The 19,750-nt window shown below is 44.3% G+C and overlaps 1 protein-coding gene across 4 annotated transcripts in view; it reads left to right on the top strand.

Annotated features, from left to right (window-relative positions):
- Bcl2l11 (BCL2-like 11 (apoptosis facilitator)) overlaps positions 1–17,069 on the top strand; it is a 40,697-nt gene extending 23,628 nt beyond the window's left edge. For 3 of the 4 annotated variants that reach the window (XM_013019848.1, XM_013019847.1, XM_013019846.1), the window contains 2 exons: positions 2,009–2,118; positions 16,363–16,461. In XM_013019848.1, coding sequence (XP_012875302.1) covers positions 2,009–2,118; positions 16,363–16,461 — 209 coding nt within the window. Of the gene's footprint in view, positions 1–2,008; positions 2,119–16,362 lie in introns of all 4 variants that reach the window. The other variant, XM_013019845.1, reaches the window with a different exon arrangement.
- The last annotated feature ends 2,681 nt before the right edge of the window (positions 17,070–19,750 follow it).

Below are 19,750 nucleotides of genomic sequence, written 5' to 3'. Positions count from 1 at the left end.
ATATTTGTGTAGCAAAGATACAGCCAAAGTAATTGTTTATGATTGTGTGTCTGTTCAGGGGCTTTTTCTGACTTCTGAAACTTTCTGTCCATTATCCTCTACCAGGGCCTCCTTTAGTAGCTTCCCCTCTGGTTATTTACAGAGTTCAAGTAGTGTGTGTGTGTGTGTGTGTGTGTGTGTGTGTGTGTGTGTGTGTGTCTGTGTGTGTGTCTGTGTGTGTGTCTGTGTGCAGAGTTCAAGTAGTGTGTGTGTGTGTGTGTATATGTGTGTGTGTGTTTCTCTCTCTCTCTCTCTTAAAACCCTGAGTTAGAGCTGGGAATGTGGCTTAGTGATAGAGTGCTTACCTAGCATGCATGAAGCCCTGGACTCCTTAGTACCATATAAACAGAAAAGGCCAAAAGTGGTGCTGTGGCTCAAGTGGTAGAGTGCTAGCCTTGAGCAAAAGAAGCCCAGGAACAGTGCCCAGGCCCTGAGTTCAATCCTCAGGACTGGCAAAAACAAAAAACAAAAAAAACCTCTGAGTTGTAGGGTATGTTTTGTTTTGTTTTTGCAGTGGGAAATGGGGTAGGGAGTTGAAATGTGGTGGTTTTACTATGTGGCTCAAATTGGCCTTGAATTTGAGATCCTAATGCCTCCACCTCTTAAGTGCTGGAATTACAGATGTGCACCACCACACCAAGCTCAGCTCTAATTCTTTAGTGTGGATATCATTGTTGAAATTCATTTGGTCAGGAAAGATGGGGTGAGGGGGCCTGAGAAGAATTTACAAAAACTCTTTCAGACACTTAGCAATTTTTATGTGTGCTCATAGAGCTGTGAATCAACATTAGTTTTGTGGAACTTTAGCAGAAATACAAAAACTTTAGCAGAGAAAGATACTAAGTATTGTTATGAAGTCAAGAGTATCATAGGTGTTTTTTTTTTCACCTACTATGCTGAGTTTGAAATATAGCACATGTGTTTAAATTGTGAGTCTAGTGCGTACATTTTACAGTAAGCAACTCTAAGGTAATGTGAATAGCATTTGAAATCCTAGGATCTTATCTTTCTTCCTGGACACATTACTGACTCTTTCTCCTCTGAGCTTGATGCTTTTCTTTGTAGTATGAGAATATTATCTTCCTAATGCCTGATGGTTTGTTGTTTTTTTTTTTTAATGACTCACAATTTTGTTCTCCTTCCTCTTTGGCCGTCTCATGGCTTTTAATGGTTTCATTAGCAAAGGGATGAATGTGCTGGGTGTGTGAGTTAGTGACAGCTTAATGAAAGGGCCCACCCTTTCCTCCCTCCTTTCAAAAATGCCTTTTCTTTCAAATCCAAAACAGTTCCTCTCTCGTTGTGGTGTTTGCAGACTTGAACCCATCTATCTTCATTGACTGCATTAATATTGAGGCAAAACATGCAATTATGCCTTCTTTGGCCCTGGGTAGCACTTTGGAAGACTGGCTGTATCCGAACCTGCTTTTGTGGAAACCAGTCTTCCAGCTTTCTCAGGTTTCCCCATACATTCCATCTCATATTGATTTCCAGGTGCTATATGAGATTTCTGTAGAAATTTTTACCTTAGCAAATGACTAAACTAGCTATCATACTGATAAAGTTAAGTTTTTCTGCTGTAATCTATTTTAATCTTTTCCCCTTCCTGATGTTGGGGGTTAAACATAAGACCTCATGCATACTAGACAAGTGATCTAAACACTGATCCACATATACCCTGAGCACTCAAGTTTATCTCTTTGGTGATATTCATTGTATCATTTTGTTTTTGAACCCTTTGCTAATGTATGAATGGCCCAGGATGTTCTTAATTCTTGCATTTTGGGATCACCAGTTCTGTAAGAGCATTCTATTCTTTCATGGCTTATTCTTTGGCCAGAATTGTATGGCAGACGCTGCCACTGTCATTATGCATGGTTAAAAGTAGACTTGCTCCTAGCACTCACCTGTGAAACAGGGGTCAGTGCCGGGTTCACACAACGTGACCTTTGTTCTGTTTGTTCTGACCCAGCTTCCATGAGGCAGTCTCAGGAAGAGCCTGCAGATTTGCGCCCAGAGATATGGATCGCCCAGGAATTGCGGCGTATTGGAGACGAGTTTGATGCCTATTATCCAAGGAGGGTAAGGATGATTTCCCCACCTGCTTCCCCTCCTTCTTTCCTCCTCACCATAAGAAAGAAAAGGAAAAAAAAAAAAAGACAAACTAGCTCCACACTAATCCTGGAAATGAAGGTATTGCCTCCATGTGACCCTCCATTGTTTCTCCCTTCCTGTTTTCCGTTTGTTTATGGCTGAATTTAAGTGATGGCCTTTAAAGAAAATACAGTATGAGGCCACACAGAGTGTTTTATGAACAGAAGCCTTAAAACATCAGTGCTAAAAGAAAAAAGATTATAGGATTTTGAAATATTCCCATCAAAATATTATGCACATAGTTTTGGTGCTTCCTGTAGGCAGCTTGGGTGAAAGTTACAGAAATTTTAAAATGTGCTTCATCATTCAGCCCCTCAGGGCCAGTGCCCACCCAGATCTAGACTCCTGTGATTGATCACAGCAGGGAGGGAGAAGGGAGTCCCTGTCTTTGTTTACTAGAATGTGTAATTGGTGAACCAGTAGTCAAGGGGAAGTCAGCCCCTTGATTTTGAGGTATGTTCTTGACCTTTAAAGAAATTTTGAGTTCTTTATCTTCTGAGGGAGCAGTATTTTAAGGGAGAAAAAAAAAAACCCAAAACCTTGCTTTTGTTTTTCTGATAGATTCCCTGTGACTGACTAGACCCATTTAGGTGTGAGGATTTCAGGTCTGGGAGTGGAGGCCTTTGAGAAGGGTGACAGATCCTCTGAGGGATGTACGAATCAGTCACCACAGGAAGGTAGTTTCACTTGGTCACATTCTTTCCAACACCTCCTGTGAAGACTTTTCCTATTGATTTATCCAAAAGGAAGTCACTGTATCTTACTTTGTGGAAAGTGTTACAATTGTTAACATCATTCCTATTTTGTTACTTTTATTTTTGGTTTGTTTTGATTTTTTTATGGTAATAGAGTTTGAACTCCGGCCTTTATGCTTGCTAGGCAAGTATTGTACTACTCAAACCATGCCTCTGACCCTTTTTACGCTGCCTATTTTTGACATAGGAATTTGCTCTTTGGGCAGTCACTTTGAATCATTTCCTTTCTCCCCCCCCTCCCCTCTCTTTTCCTGATTCTCCTATTTACATTCCCCACTGTAGCTGGGATAACAGGTGCACAGCACCAAACTCATTGTTTCTCTTAAGATAGGATCTTGAGAATTTTTTCTAGCTCCAGCTAGCCTCAAACTGCTGTCATTCTATCTCAGCCTTCTAGATTTTATTGGTTGAGATAGCCTCTTTCAAACTTTCTGGACTGGCCTTGAACCACAATCTTCCCAATCTCTGCCCCCAGAGTAGCTAGGATTAACAGGCATAAGCCACCAGTGCCTGTCACCCTAGCTGGTTTTTGTTGTTGTTGTTTCCCTGAACAGTATTGTTTCTATAAACTTAAAAATCTTTCTTCTGGAGGAGTCATGCACAAGATACCAATGTTTCTAACTCACTTTCAAAGTCTGTCTCTTACTTAGCCAGCCATTGCTAAATAAGTGGACATTCCCTGTTAATTACTTTGAATAATTGATACTTTTTCTATATTCAGTACTGCTCAGGTCTCCTTGACACACATAGAAAGACACTTTCCCCTTGCCTATGATTCTCATTTCTTCTGTATCAAATGACATGAGATTTGGGAGAAGAGTGCCCTAGTTATAATTATGTAATTAAGTGGGAACTGTCATGTTGATGAATGGGCCAAAGAGTATCTTCTAATACTGTCTAGCTAGAACAGCCCGGCACCCTCTACCTGATAATGGTCAGTTCATGGAACTCCCTTCTCAGCCTGGATCTGAAATGGCAACTTTTTTTTGGAAGGTTGGTTAAGTTTGAAATTTACCATGTGCTAGGCTCTCATCAGAAACAGTGTATTCAGGAGGTTGGGCCTCATGCTAAGGTGTTGAGGAGAGACATGTGGCTACGTTCAAGTCCTGATTCAAGAGCTATGTCCAGAGTCCTTCAGGACAACAGATCATTATGGGTATAGAGCCAACTCTGAACGTAGGTGATCATGCAAGGCATGTCTTCTTCCCTATCTTGAAGAGTGGATGTAGAGATTCTCTCAGTACTGGGCATGGTAGGTGGGGTTTTCGGACAGGGCAGTAGTGTCCTGAGTGTGTTCATCCTGTTGGGGGCTTGCAGGTCTATAGAGAGCCTTTGCCTGCAGAGCTGGGTGTGTTACGGAGCTTTCCTAAGTTTTACTTGTTGACTAAGTATGAACAAGTGACTGTAAGGCTTTCTGGGGGCCTTCTCAGATGGAGCTTGAGAAGGGTATATGATGAGACACAGGCTGAGGGCCACAAGGGTTCGAAGTCCAGCTATATCCACCACTGTCCTCAGATACGCTTGAGCATTCCATGCAGGTGAGACACAGGCTACCAGCTTTTTTTCATTACCACACCTCACCTCATCATTTAGGATGAGATCCATGAGATTTGGATCATCCATTAGGATGAGGTCCATATGGCCTCCTCCTTTTCCCACAGGTCATGTTGAAGGGTGTACATTAAGATGAGCACATCTGTGTTTGAAATGAGAGGTGCCCTTTCATTCCCCCACAGCTTTGATCAAACTTCTAAGCCTTGTTGCACTGTTTTGCAAGTTTTTATAATTGTGCATCTTATCATATTTTAGAAATCAATCCTTTGTTAAAATTTATTCACCAATAAAGGTCTTTAGCCTTTTACTCTAGGCTACAATACTTAGGAAAGGAAGAAGGGTAGATTTTAGATTAGAACCTAATTTTCCTAAAACACAGGCAAATAGATACTCAAGATCTTATAAATAACCCAGCCCAAAACATCAGACTCTGAGACCTTGGAACTGACCCAGTGACCCTCAAAGCCTGTCTTGATAGAGTTAGATGAAGAGCAGCCCATTGTCTGTTCTCACAGGAATGGCCGGTTGTTGAACTTGAAGATAGAGGGAGGAGGGCATGAAGGCCAGTGTGGAAAATGAGGAAGCCAAATGAACCTGCTTTCTCCAGAGCATTCTCTCACACTAATTTAGGGCGGGTTGTAGCTCTTTACAGTACCAAAAGTGTTGGTCTTATTGCCATGAGCCTTGAGAAGCCTGACAGGATATTTTCCCCTTTTTCCAGTTAGAGAAATAGATGTTGCCATGTAGTTGTCATGTGTTCAGTCCACTTAAGGGTAGTGGGGAATCATGAGATGGAGCTGTGGAGTTTGAACCAATGACTTGGGAATGAGAGAGGCACAGGTGAGCACCCACTCCCTGTGCTTGGCCCTTTATCTCTGACTCCTTAGCCTCCCCAAGTCACCTACATGAAAGCTGCCATTAGGAGCTTTGCTGTTCCACACCATGTCGATTTGGGGCAACTTTCTGATTTTGAAAGAATGTAAGATTTGTATCAGTGGTGCAAAAAGCATAACCTGACACCTTGGAGTCCCTGTGTGAACAAGCCACATGACTTTGCTGTCTTCTAATGCACTTGTTCTCTGCACAATCTACACCACTTCGTCATACTTCAGCCAGTGTTACCTAACAATAAGATAGTCTGCAGAATCTCAGAGTAACTGCCAAAATCAGCCACTGAAAAAAAACTGTTTCACTACTACTTCCTGCTCTGCAGATATCAGTTTATCAATTGTCTCTTCAATGTTATTTTTTAGTCCCCCAAATACATCTGGACCTAAGATATAGTTTAGGCTCATGCATTGAGTTTCGGTGTCTTATCTCTTGGCTACATTCATTTGGAATTGTTTCTCACCCTTGGTCTTCACAGACACTTGGGAAAGGTTAGAGCAGTTCTAGTTTATGTCTTCATTGGTATTTCTATGTGATGAAACTCAGAGTTTGGATTTCTACTCTTGGGAGGTACAAGTGTTCCTCTAGCCTGTCCTAGTGCCAATAACATGGGTCAGAGATGTTGGTGACACTGTAGAGTTAGGGCTTTTTCATTTAATGAGCACAGCAAACTTATAAGTTAAAAGAATTTATTCCCCATTGTTGTTTTTGTTTAGTTTGCCAACTTGGATTTATGGTTTGTTTTATTTGGTGGGCTATTGTGTTTGATTCTCAGTATTTATCTTGAAGCTCAGTTCTCACTGGCTTGGCCCTTAGCTCTCAGAAACACAGTGTTGTGAGACTAGTATTATGGAGCTCTTAAAATGGGACTCTTAAGTGATGTTAGTTAAAGCTTGGTAAGTCTGTAAGTCCTAGCTACTCAGAAGCTGAGATCTGAGGATCGTAATCAAAGCCAGCCCAAGCAGGAAAGTTTATGAGACTCTTAATCTCCAATTAACCAACAAAAAGCCAAAAGTAGAACCCTGGCTCAAGAGGTAGAGACTAATACTCACACACACACACAAAATGATGGTGGTTGAGTGAATTCTACCCATGTAGTACAGACTATGTCATCTCCTCATGTCCACTTTCCCACTTTGCAGTCTTTGGGAGGCCCAGGAAGGCAGCAAGAGCTGAAAGACTGGAAGCTTAGGAATGTCAGTGGACCTAGAGGAAAGAGAATTCAAAGAAGCTGACTCTTGGTTTTGGAATTGATGGAGAGGGCAGACTGCTTGTATTTTATTTATTTTTTTAAGTTTTTTTTTTTTAGTTATTGTAAAAGTGATACACAGAGAGGTTACAGTGTCATAAGTCAGGTAATGAAGACATTTATTCTTGGAAAATGACACTCCTTCCTTCACTTTCTCCTATCTCTACCCACAAGTTGTACAATTCATTTTCAGCAGTGTATGATGAGTACCGTGCTGCATTTAGCTGAATGTCTTTTGTGTCTCAGCAGCCTGTACCTGCAGCCTCCTCATCCTCATGGATGGATAGATGCCACAACATAAGACCTGCTGTCTTGTTCTCTCTTCACCAGTTTCCTCCAAGGCACAGAGGCTGTGCCAGTGCCTGGTTGGATGCCAGCAAGGGCAATTCGTGGCCTTCTGGTTATAGATGTGCATATCTGCTTGAGTGGGTATCTTTGCCATGGGCTGGGACTGCAGTCCAAGATAGGAAAGGGCCTGCTGGCTTTCAGTAGGGGAAGATACTTGTTCTTATAGTCACTGGACCAGTTCTGCAACCTGTACTGCCCCTCCCCATTCTAAGTGCTGAAGCTGGGATTGGCCACCTCTTGTGGCTCCTTCCGGGCTTCAGTCAAGTCATCCAGCCTGAGTCACTACACACTTTGAGTGTACAGTGACTTTTGGTGTGCAGTGACTTGGGGAATGTCCTGGTGGTGGATGACTTGCAGTGGACAGGCACACAGGGAGCTAAGATGAATGAAAACCCTTTTATTGTTAGGGCATGGGAAAAGGGCATTTTTAAATTTACACTGTCTACTTCCTGTTCTGTGCTGGGCATGTGCAGACATGAATTGACTGCAGTGCCTGTAAACCAAAGCAGACTTGAATCAGACAGAGTGGGAAAGGTGACCCACCAGCTCACTTTGCTGGAGCAGTTTAATTGAAGTGTCCATACATTAGCATTTTCTGATTCTCTCATTAATTTAATATCTTTATGTCCCCCTCCTTCTGAAGAAGGGAACCCCCTGTGCTGTCTGATTTGTGTTTTTAGAAATGAAGGGTGCTCTCTAAGTTATGTACAATGGAGAGGCCCAAATTGTAGCTTGCTGTGTAATCATACCTTTGACAAACCTAGAGATGGGTGCCCTCAAGGCAGTATGCTTCGGAGGCCTTCATTAACTGGATGTTGAAGTGTACTAATAAAGTAAACTGCTTTCTTTTATTGCCTGTGAAAAACATAATTAAAATTTTAAATATCAAATATGAAATTCTAACTCATGACATGGTGAGCTGGCCGAGACTTTGTTTGCGTGACTTCCTAGAACAAATAGTAGGTGAGATAACATGGGTGCCCACCACTTCTCCCAGACATGATTGTTAGGAAGTGGCTTGGCATTGGGTTTTAGGTGACTTCCACTTTCAGAAAGTGATCCATCACTGTGCAAGCCTAATGCAGGGGAGAAACCAAAGTGTCACTACTTGGTCATTCACACAAGGCACAAACAGAAACCATGTGGCCTTAGAAGGTGTGGAAGTCACCTAAAACCCAATGCAAAGCCACTTCCTAACAATCATGTCTGGGATTAGTGGTGGGCACCCATGATATCTCACCTACTCAGGACCTCTTTCGCAAATAGGGCTTTCTGTTACTTGCTAAGGACAGAGTAGGATCTCTCAGGAAAACACGTAACAGAGGATAATGGGCATTTGGGGGCGACAACCCTGGCCCTACTTGTTCTTCATTATGCTCATTCTTTTGGTCTGACCCTTAATAGTAAAGATTTGAGGAGAATATTTAGTAATAAAGCTACAAAGTCTGGGCGGGGGGGTGGGGAGGGGGGTTCGTCATTACAATCCTGCCACATTGAGTTATAACTGAAACATTTCCTGGTCAATTCTCAGCATTTAGAAACTCTGCCAGGAACTCTGTTTACCTGTGTGCTGAATGTGCCAGAAGTGCTTTTGAAACAAGTGTATGTTCACTGTCTGAGTATACGCAAATGTGAGAGGAGGCTGAGGTACTGGGGTGTGTGCAAATCTGAGTATACGCAAATGTGAGAGGAGGCTGAGGTACTGGGGTGTGTGCAAATGGCTGGCTGGGCACCAGGCTAGACGCACTTGTGTTCATCTGCACCACGTGTGAGAGCTTGTCATCTGGCAGGTGCCACACCTGCAGGGCTGCCCAGAAGTTACGGGACCACGAACTATTAACATGTAACCAAGAGATGCAGGTACCCAGAGGGGACTTTACTGAGGTCTCCTGGGTTCTTTTTTTTTTTTTTTTTTAATATCTGGAGGAGGAAATGAAGATGCAAAGGATGGCTTAGCCCTTCTGCAGTTATACAGAAATAATAAGCCTCTTGCATCACCCTTTGTTAGACTTCTACTAGCTGAACCAGAGTAGAGAGGTTTTTAGTTGTGGTTAAAATGTTACGTCTCACTTAGCAATTTTCTGAGACTGGGGCATTTCGGAACAGTGTGTTCCTGCTGTGAATGGATCATTTCATTTGCTGTGCTGCACACTGGAGACATGAACAGTCTCTGGCTTTTCTGTGGCTGGCCATAGGACAGGGCAAACTTGAAGAGCAGTTTACTCCAGCTAGAATCAGTCCTGGGGCCCAAAGAGTTGGAGACCACCCTTCATTAGTACCTTTGACCTGGAAAAATGATTGTCTCACAAAAGGCCTTACTATAAATCATTGCTTTGAAACAATGCATTGAAGAGAGAAAAAAAGCTTTGTTCATGAAAGTGCAGGAGGGTTTTGTTTGTTTGTTGTCAGTTGTGTGGCTTGAACGCGGGGTCTGGGTGCTGTCCCTGAGCTCTTTTGCTCAAGGGACCCTTTACCACTTTGAACCAGAGTGCCACTTCTGGTTTTCTGGTGGCAAATTGGCTTAAGAGACTTAAAGACTTTTCTTCCTGGGCTGGCTGCCTCCTGAGTAGGTAGGATTACAGGCATGAGCCACTAGCATCTGCTAAAAATATAGTTTTGTGTGACTTTTGATGCCAGTTTGACCAGAGCAGATCAGCTACAACTCTGTTTGCCTGCTATGCTTGAGGAGAATTCTCCCCTGAATTTTAGATACAGTATACTACCAGATGCCCCTCTGGCACCTTTTACCCAGTAGTTGTGACATCTACACTGTCACACACAAACTAGGTAAATGTTCTTGTGACCTCGATGACAAATGGAAAGTGAATTTGTTCTTTGGGCAGCACTATGGATGGATTGATCTATCCTGAGAGCAGCCAGCAGAGGACAGGAATCGTCATAGAAACTTGAGCTGAGACACTCACTCTGGTTCTTGTCTGAAAGTGAGAGTGGGTCCACACTGTGCTCATCACCAGTAGGCCTCTTCTGTCTTTCCTGGTTGCCATGACATTTATGGGATTGCTCAGTCAGGGCCATGTAGATGGTGGTGGTGTACCTCTGTCCTTCAAGATAAGTCAATAGTTATTCTCTACCTCCTGGTGCTCATGGGAGCAGGAGGCAGGATAAAAATACCATCCAGGCAGGGGTTGAATTCTTAGTGGCCTGAACAGGGTGTGGAGAACTCTTCTGGCAAATATATTAATTTTTTTTTATTTTTATTTTTTTTGGTCAGTTGTGGGACTTGAACTCTGGGCTTGGGAGCTGTCCCTGCACTCTGCAGCTCAAGGCAAGCCGTGCATTTACCCTTATACAAATGAGAAAAATTAAGTTTAACGTTTCTAGAAGAAACGTTAATTTCTGTCCAATGCCAACTCAAAATAGCCATGTTTTTTACACAAGTCTCTCCACTTTGCTGTGTGTGTGTGTGTGTGTGTGTGTGTGTGTGTGTGTATGTGTGTGTACGTACTGTGTTTATTGAGTTTGGCCAGACAGATGCACAGGTTGGTGGATTGGTACTCTTTGCTGACTAAAATCTGATCTGAATTACTGGAGTGGATACTTGGGTATCCATTCTCACTCCACAAGCTAATTCTGGGACTTCATTTGTTCTGAAAGCAAGGTTTCCCTTCAGCCTTGAGCAGTAACAGGCTCTTCCTAGGCTCTGGCACATGGTATGAAAGAAGGTCATGTTCACTCCTGAGTTACCTCTGAGCTGCTATCCTGTGTTTGACATGCCAACGTTCATATTGTTTTTTTCCATTCTGGGAGCTTGTGGGTGACCGCTAGGTGATATATGTGCTCTTAGTAAGGCTTGTCATCTCCAGGGTACCTGTGCTGGCCTTACCACTATCTGTGTGTGTGTGTGTGTGTGTGTCTAGGTGATATATGTGCTCTTAGTAAGGCTTGTCATCTCCAGGGTACCTGTGCTGGCCTTACCACCATCTCTCTGTGTGTGTGTGTGTGTGTGTGTGTGTGTGTGTGTGTGTGTGTGTGTGTGTGTGCGTGCGTGCGTGCGTGCGTGCGTGCGTGCGCGCGTGCGCGCGCGCTATGTTTATTGAGTTTGGCCAGATAGATTCTGGCCTTTGGAGCACAGGTTGGTGGATTTGTACTCTTTGCTGACTAAAATCTGATCTGAATTACTGGAGTGGATACTTGGGTGTCAGTCGTGGGGCCTGAACTCTGGGCCTGGGCACTGTCCCTCAGCTCTTCAGCTCAAGGCTAGCACTCTACCACTCGTGGGGCCTGAACTCTGGGCCTGGGCACTGTCCCTCAGCTCTTCAGCTGAAGGCTAGCACTCTACCACTTGAGCCACAGCACCACTTCCAGCTTTTTCTGCTTATATGGTGCTGAGGAATGGAACCCAGGGCCTTATGCATGCAAGGCAAGCACTCTACCACTGAGCCACCTTCCCAGCCACCACCATCTTTCTCTGCCACTTCTAGCTACTGTGGGAGAACTATATTGGCTCATGGGATGTTTTGAAGGCTCAAAAGCTTGTGCTAAGCCATTTCATCCAGCAATAGCCATGTGTGATTCTGTCCTCAAACTTGAGCAAAGCTCTTTTTGCTCTAAGGAAAGCTGCATTCTGCTGGTGTTTTGTGGTCCGCCTGACCAGGCCCCCTGGGCACCCGGAGGTCAGGTATCTTTTTGTTTCTAAGCACCCTTTCCTTGGGAGGAGCAAGAAAGCCCTGTTTTGCTGTGATTATTTTGGATATTGGCACAGTTGACCCATATGTAAACTTGAAGGTGGTCCTAGTGTTCTGACTGCAGTGGTAGCTTGTGGCTATCTATGTGCAGTCCCGCCCAGCCCCACATGGGGTATCTGACGCTTTGGTGGTCATAGTTTCCAGCATTCTCACTCTGATTCTACCCTTAGTGGTCTCTGCTGTACTGGCTGCTACCAGTCTTGTAAGTCAGCCCCACCCTCGGGCATTCTCTTAGCCCAGCCCTTCTACATAAGCACCCAGTGAGCCCATGTCTCCTGGTGTCCTGTATAGGAGCTGTCCAGAAGTCCCTGTCCTGTTCCTCTGACACTGCCACATGTCTTCAGGGAAGGGTGGCTAAGTCTACTGCAGAGAAACATGGAGACTGCCCCACCACCCCCGAATCCTGCAGCTCACAATTGTTTTACATAGTTTATTCTATGCTTCTTCACTACACAGCCCTTGCCTGTTTGCCCTAATTGAGCAAAATCCTCCACTGAGCTGTCCTGCCTCTGCTCACCAGGGTCTCTACCTGGACTACCTTTCTTTCCTCCTTCCTCCAGGTTGTTCTCATCCTAAATTTACTTTGGGCTCAGCCTGGGGTTGGCGCTGGGGCCTTCCTGACTTGTGTATTATCCTGACCTATTATCTGGTTTATTTTCTTGGGCAGGCCTGGTGAGGACACCGATGCATGCTGTGAAATGGGCCCCTACTGTGGTATAAGACAGCCAGGGCTCTGGCTCATACAGGGGCGGAAACTGCCAGTGACTGGCTCCTAGGGAGTCATGCTGTGAGCATTGAAGGGCTCATCTCTGGGCATCTGGCACAGTGTACAAGTCTTGTGACCCAAAGGATGCAGCCCACATGTAGCTCCTAGAGATAAAAGGACATTGTAGGTACTGCTGTTGGGACATTTGAACTGTGTGTGTGTGTGTGTGTGTGTGTGTGTGAGAGAGAGAGAGAGAGAGAGAGAGAGAGAGACTGCAACAAGGTCCCATAAATTGTTTGTACATAATAGCAGGTTTGGTTTTTTAAATTGTCCCCTTGGCTCCAATGCATCATTGTAATAGATCACTTAAGTGTTTTTGCAATTTAGACTGAAGCAGAGTTACCCAACTCTGACTTAGGAAGTGTTCTTTTCATTTAGAAGAAGGGCAAAGGGTTGAGAGTGGTCAACGTGAATGGTAGGTTTGCCATGGAGGGGGTACCTTCAACAGCAAGAGGTTTTCTCTGAAGTTCTGGAGGCCACAAGTCCAAGACCCAGTGGTAATAGTATTGGTTTCTCCTGAGGCTCTTGTCCCTTGACCCATAGGTGCTCTTCCCATGTATCTGCACATAGTCACCCCTCTAATGTGTCCTTGTCCTAATCTCTTATAAGCATACCTCGGGTTCAGACCCATCTCAATCACCTTCCTAGAGACCTCATTTCCCCTTGCTGAGGTACTGGGGCTCATATAAATTAGAGGGGACATACAGAAGTATCAGGCAAGATGGGAGATATCTTTCCTGGCTGTACTTTTATGTTTTTCATTTTAAGTGCTTTAATCAGGAAAGACAATCCCCATTGGCCAATAGAGGAGAGGAGGGACTGAGATAAGCCCTCCATACACACCTATACCTATTGGAGTCCGAAGTGACAGCCACCAGTGCAGACAGATGTTTAACGTAGGCCAGCCACTGTGGCTTTGTAGTATACTTAGGTGACTGTGCTAGGTCTGCATCAGGTGCCAGCCTAAAACATACAGCAAACAGTACCTAGGTCAGTCTTACTATTGCACTGGTCTTTGTTTTGTTTTGCTTTGCTTTTGTGGCTATCCTTTGGGCCTGGGTACTGTCCCTGCCTGAGCTTTCATACTCAAGGCTACCACTTGAGTCACAGCTCCATTTCCACCACTGCACTGTTCAATGGATGACTTTCTACTTGTCAAGGTGCTTCTTATTTTAAAGTTTAACTCTTTGCATAGTCCATCCTAGATATGTTGCTGGGCTCCTTGCTCACTGAGCTCCCTGTCTTGGAGTCTTGGTCTGAGCCCAAAGCCAAAGGCTCAGTCATAGCTGTAGGTCCTCACAAGGGCATCACAGAAAGCTTTCCTGGACCTAACTTGCACTAGTCACCACTGTTGGCCATCTACAGGGTCCCAGATGTTAGGTCCTGGGACCTCATCCTCACCCTTCAGCTCAGTTTGTGTGGTGCTGCCCTCCCCTTGCATGCCCCTCCCCCCACTGATTATGGACCACAGGTATCAGGGTGGTGAGCCTGCTGAAGCAGAACAATTGTCCTCCAGCTGTTGGCTACAGTGTGGGCCATATGCCCTGAGCCAGCAACAGCTTCAGCCGCTGTGCCAGCTGTCAAGGACTTTCTGGGCTGGCACAGCTCTTGGAATCAGTGCAAACAGCTTCCTCTGTTGAATGTTTCCCAGAAGCAATTGTTCACTAATGTTCAGTGCTGCTGTGCCTATGGCCTGAGTGGGTAGCATCCCTGAGCCTAGCAAGACTGCTGCCTTGCTTGCTACTCTGGGACCAAGTAACCCCACCTTCCCCACCTCTGCTCCCTAGCATGAAGGTTGAATACTTTTTGTATGTGTGTGACGTTTGCTGGTACATCGCCATTGTCCTCCTACTGTCCTCAGAGGTGGGGGCATAAGATGTTTTTGTCCTCAGACATTGCCAGTACTGGAATTTGAAGCTTCCTAGTATAGCCCTCAGATGGTCCTATTCTTTGGCTGGTGTTCCTCTGTCCGCACCTGGTCAGCTCCATTCTCTGGTCACACTGATGGCAGCGATGGCTCAGGCCGACATGAGGCTTCCCACCTTGGATTGATGGCAGCCTGGTCTATTACATGAGACACTTTCTTCATTTTACTAAGTTGTGGTTTTATTTTGAATAAGGCTCTTTCAACCTATTAATATTAGTCTATGCCAAAATTAACCTTCCCCTAAATTACTCTCACCCAGAAGGAGCAAAGTAATTTTGAAAGTTAAATCAAAACAAAGCAATCTTGTGTGTAAAAGTGGATAAACATCGCAACCTGTGGTTACGGAGCGCTGCTACAGGGATCCTTGACATAAAGCCCATTTCCTCCTATCTTGCATGGAAGGAAATGCCCTGGCCTTATCACAGCCCCCAATGTCTAATTAGCGCTTGAGAGCCAAAGGGGAGGCCCCTTGTAGCTGGTGCTGGTGGGGATATTTGGGGTATGAGAGGAGACAGATGTCACTGCCACTAGTTCCCTGGGAGGTGCCTTGGGAGTATTTATCACTCTGCCGGGCTGTGTGTGGAGGACAGACAGAATGTGGCCCAGAGCAGTGAGGCAGATGCTTCTCTTGCCTTCTTCCATTGCTCTGAACTTAGACACCTTGTACTGCCCTGCGGAATGAGCTCCAACCTAGAGGTTCTGAAACCATTGAACTCTGGGATTTCCCTTGAACAGTTTCTCTCAGTTTGCCATAAAGAACACTTGCACACATGCCATGTGTGCATTTGTATGTGTGCTGTGTGTTGTGTGCTGATACACCAGCTTGAATTCAGGGCCTGGGCACTGTCCCTTAGTCTATCTACTCAAGACTGGCAGTCTACCACTTGATCCACGGCTCTACTTTTGGCTTTTTGCTGGTTAGAGATAAGAATCTTACTGATTCCTGCCCAGACTGGCCTTGAACAGAGATCCTCAGATGACTTCCTGAGTATCTAGGATTACAGGCCTGAGTCACCAGACCCCTATCAGAGAGGCATTTTTTATGTTCTTTTCCCTGCTCTTTCCTTCCCAGGCCCCCTGTGGGAGAGGGTGTTGACTCAGGTGTGCATGTGTGTGTGTGTGTGTGTGTGTCTCTGTGTGTGTACATACAGGGAGCACACTTCATATTCATAGCGTTTTATCCAGCCCAGTAACCCAGAGCACTCTGAGGTACAATGGCAGTCACTGCATTACTTATTTAGCTTTTTAGGGCAAATTACCCCCAAACCACTAGTTGCTCAAATAAATTTACAGCTACCAGAAATTCACCCTTGAGCTAGTCTGAAACATACCTTCTGTCAATGAACATGGATAGAGCACAGTTCTTTCATGCCTACCAAGTTCATTCTTGCCCCTGCCCCCACCCTTATTCCTGTCCCTCCACATGGGACACACGCCAGTCCTCCTGAGGGCTTTTTTGTCTGGCACCCACTGAATAATATGCCATCTGAAATACTGACGTTCAAGGATTTTTTTTTTCTTGAGATTTACCAACATTACCCCTGTTGGAAGGAGTCATTTAGCATGCTTGTCCTTTATGCAAGGACTACCTACCTCCTTTGGCAGGGGAGATGGAAATGAGTTCTGCTTGCTATGGAGAATACAGGTGCTCTTGAAGAGGTACCTTCTGTAGCAGTTGAGGCTGAGTTCTGAGGATCACAGTTGTAATCCTAGCTTGATCTGAGGATCTGAGTTCAAAGCCAGCGTGGGTAAGAAAGTCCACGGGACTCTTATCTCCAATTAATCACCAGAAAACCGGAAGTAGAGCTGTGCTTCCCAGTGGTAGAGTGCTAGCCTTGAACAAAAGAGATCAGGGACAGCGCCCAGGCCAAGTTCTGAGTTCAATCCCCACGACCTACCCTCTTTTCCCTCTCCCCCCCACCCCCAATAAAACACAAACCTCAGGGATGAACTAAAAAGCCTTGCTTTTATTGTTGCAGGTATTTTTGAATAATTACCAAGCAGCCGAAGACCAACCCCAAATGGTTATCTTACGGCTGTTACGTTACATCATTCGCCTGGTGTGGAGAATGCATTGACGGAGTCTCTGCAAAGCCAAGCCATTGCAGACATTGCGCTTGTTCAGCTGACAAGCCCCAGTACTGCGTGCGGTCTCTTGGTCTTGTGCTGCCATCACCTTGCAGCGGCTGAGGGCAGGCCACATGCTCAGAAGACACTGCACCATGTTGGATGTGAACTTGGATCTTCCTGTTGGTCACCCCAGGCAGAATTTCCATGGGAAGTTAGTTGTGAATGTAAATGGAGGAGGATTCTTCTCTTTTTTAATGTACAAATCATGGTTCTTTGGAGCAGGATTATGTACCAGAATGGTGTTTACATGTTGGGGGGTTTTCCATCTCTAATAACAGTTTGGTTTTGTGGGGGTTTTTTTCCCCAGAAGGAAATGGAAACTTTGTGAATAATTTTTGTACTAAAAATTTAAGGACCTATTGCCTACTCTCAGAGGATTATGTTAGCCCTGCAGTGGAAACTGAGCCAGCTAATTTATAAAGCTGCCTTAGTTTATTTTTAGAGAATACTGTACAGAATTTTTAAACAGGGAGAGGTAGATATCACCCTCCCTTCCCTGCCATTGCCTCTTTGAGCTTTCTTTTTTTAATTATTATTAATACCAAAAGAGTTCTTATGAAATGAATGAATTAAAGGGGCAAAGACTGTTGTTTCATTTATCACCCCTGTTTTGTAAATATTTAATTACCTACTTAACTTCAGTTGCCTTGGTGGTAAAACTTCAAATTGTTTTTGCTGAGCTCCTTTGGGAACACTTTGGGCCTGTCTTGAGATACATTGTTTGGAGCAAGATCATTCCAGTTCCATGGATTTGTTAGTAGCTGTCCAGTGGGAAGTGCCTGATGGCTTTGCTTTTTTCTGATGGGCTTTTGTTTAGTATTCTGAACAGGAGTGTCAGCCCTTGGGAGCTGTCGGCTCTTCTGGTTGCAGGTTTCTCACTGGCATAGGGACACTGCATCAAGTCCCAGATGGTCACCATTCCCTGTGCTGCTGTGTCCATGCTGTGCCCTTGTAGAGACTGGCCCAAGCCACAGACTAATAATGATGGCCCTTTTCCAGGCATCCTGGATTTTAATCCAGCTCAGCCTTCAGACCTGTGAAACCTGCACTTCCTCCCCACTCCTGTCAGCCCACTTTGAAATAGAGGCTGCCCTTTATTTTGATCAGCATCATCAAACCAGCTCCATTAGGCAGAGTCTAGAATGCTCCTTTCAGCCTGCTGAAAGATGGTTGTTTGTGTTCCCATCTTCTTAATCAGACTACTGGGCCTCTTAACTCCATGGGGAGCTCTTTCATACCCCCTTAGGATCATGTGCACAGGAAGTCTACAGTCCGCAGTCATTTCAAAAGCAAGCAGGGCTGGGGGAGTAGCCTGTAGTGGAATGCTTGCCTTCTGCTCTCCTAGTATATGTGTAGCCTTGTGTTCAATTCCAGTCACCACCCAAAATAAAACAATAGAAAAGCAAATAAACAATCGGGGAGACCCAAGACAAACACAGATGAGAGAGCAGCAGCAACAGGAGGAAGAGGGGAAGCTTGAACCCTGTAATTTGTTATCTTTGAAAACTAGTGATTAACCAACTTTCTAAAAGAAATACATGAGATGTCAAGCAAGTCAGCATTGCCAACAACAATTGTACTTTTGCCCCATAGAAGATCAGTGTTTTCACGTTAGTAAGTTAAGTGGAATTCCATTTGTTTGTATCTTTATAAGTTTATATGTATATATGTGTGTGTATATATATATATATGTATGTATGTATGTATATATTGTCTCTGCTTTTTCCTTTAGGTAGAAATCATTTGATTCTAAATAGTCTTCCTTCTTTAAACTTCTCTTTCCCCTAGGATCTTCTTGGGGTTTTTGAATACTTTGAAAGCTGTGTTGGAGCTCAGCTTGTGTATTGGATGTGTCTTGAACCCACTTATGGGGTCCCATGCAGCCCACAGTTGTAGAGTTGTGTTAGGATTACAGCCGTGGCCCTGCTAGACACACACACACACACCACACACATACACACACACACACACACACACACACACACCAAAGATGTATTTGGTTCTGGGCCATCCCCCTCCTAGGACCTCCGTGCTCATGTGCCAGTCTCTCTGACTGGAGCACTTTACTTTTCTTCAGATCTGACCTCCCTGGGAGTGCATGCAGCCTGGGTGGCTGCTGGTGGCTCTCCATGCCAGGTGCTTGGGTGCATGTGCCACCCTTGCGTGCTTACCTTTAGCTTCCTGGCCGGGAAGCAGCAGCTGGTGGGAAATGAGGAATTCTATGAATTACGGAAGTATTAAAGACCCCAGTGCTGGTGCCAGAATTTAGAGATGACTGGATGTCTCTGTACTGTATCTGTTTATTAAATGCCTCCCTGCCGAAAGCATGCCCACCTACTCGGTATGCCTTGTACTTTCTACTTAGTTTTAATTTTTTTTTTTTAGAACAAGAACTAGATCCCCTTAAAAATAAGAAAACAAAAACAATGCGGGTTTTGTGCCTTGACAACCTCTCTCGAATGTGAGGTTTGTAAAAAGTGTCCTGTAACTTCATACTGAGAATGCAATAAATATACAATGACTTCTTGAGAAGACCTCGGATTCCCTTCCCCAAAGATAGTTAATGGAGAATTGGGGGCAGGAGAGGGGAAGGGAGGTGCTTTTGGAGAAAACAGCCTAAAAGTCATTAATTTTTTAAAATACACTTGCAATTTCTCCTTGTTTTCCCTTCCTAATATTGTATATATCTATTTATTAGACTAGGAGGTCATATTTTACTTACCAACTGAGCCAAATGTCTGTGCAATTGTGTCTCCTGTACTTTTCTTGTAAAATTGTGTACAGCATAATAGAGTAAAAGAAAATCACTGTTTTTTAAACTTTCCAAAATCGAAGACTGTAAATAATGTAGATTCTTTTTCTATGTAATGTGTCCTACTGTTTCATAATGCTGTAACTTGTAAAAATATTGTATATTTATTTTCTGCTTATTTAATGTCTTTAAGTTCTTGAAAGTGTTGACATCCTGTTCCTCACAGCCTTGCCATCCCATGAATTGCTTCCACTCCCAAGATGGGAGGTAGTGACCTTGCCAGCTCTGGGGGGATAACTTGGTCTCCCTGGAGAGGTCTCCAGCTCCCATTCCTCCTGTCATTCAGTTCTTGAGATTTTGTGCCCTTTGGATGAAATTTGTCTTTAGATATCAATGAGAAACTGTAAGTCCAACAGGCTATATAAGATTTTCTTCTGAAAATAATGCCCAACAACCTGTTTTTTCCAAAGTAGCTAGCTTATCAA

Source organism: Dipodomys ordii, unplaced genomic scaffold (genome assembly GCF_000151885.1).
Source record: "Dipodomys ordii isolate 6190 unplaced genomic scaffold, Dord_2.0 Scaffold47, whole genome shotgun sequence".
NCBI classification, from domain to species: domain Eukaryota; kingdom Metazoa; phylum Chordata; class Mammalia; order Rodentia; family Heteromyidae; genus Dipodomys; species Dipodomys ordii.
Note: the sequence above shows the minus strand (reverse complement) of the source record. Positions and strands in the feature narration are given on the sequence as shown.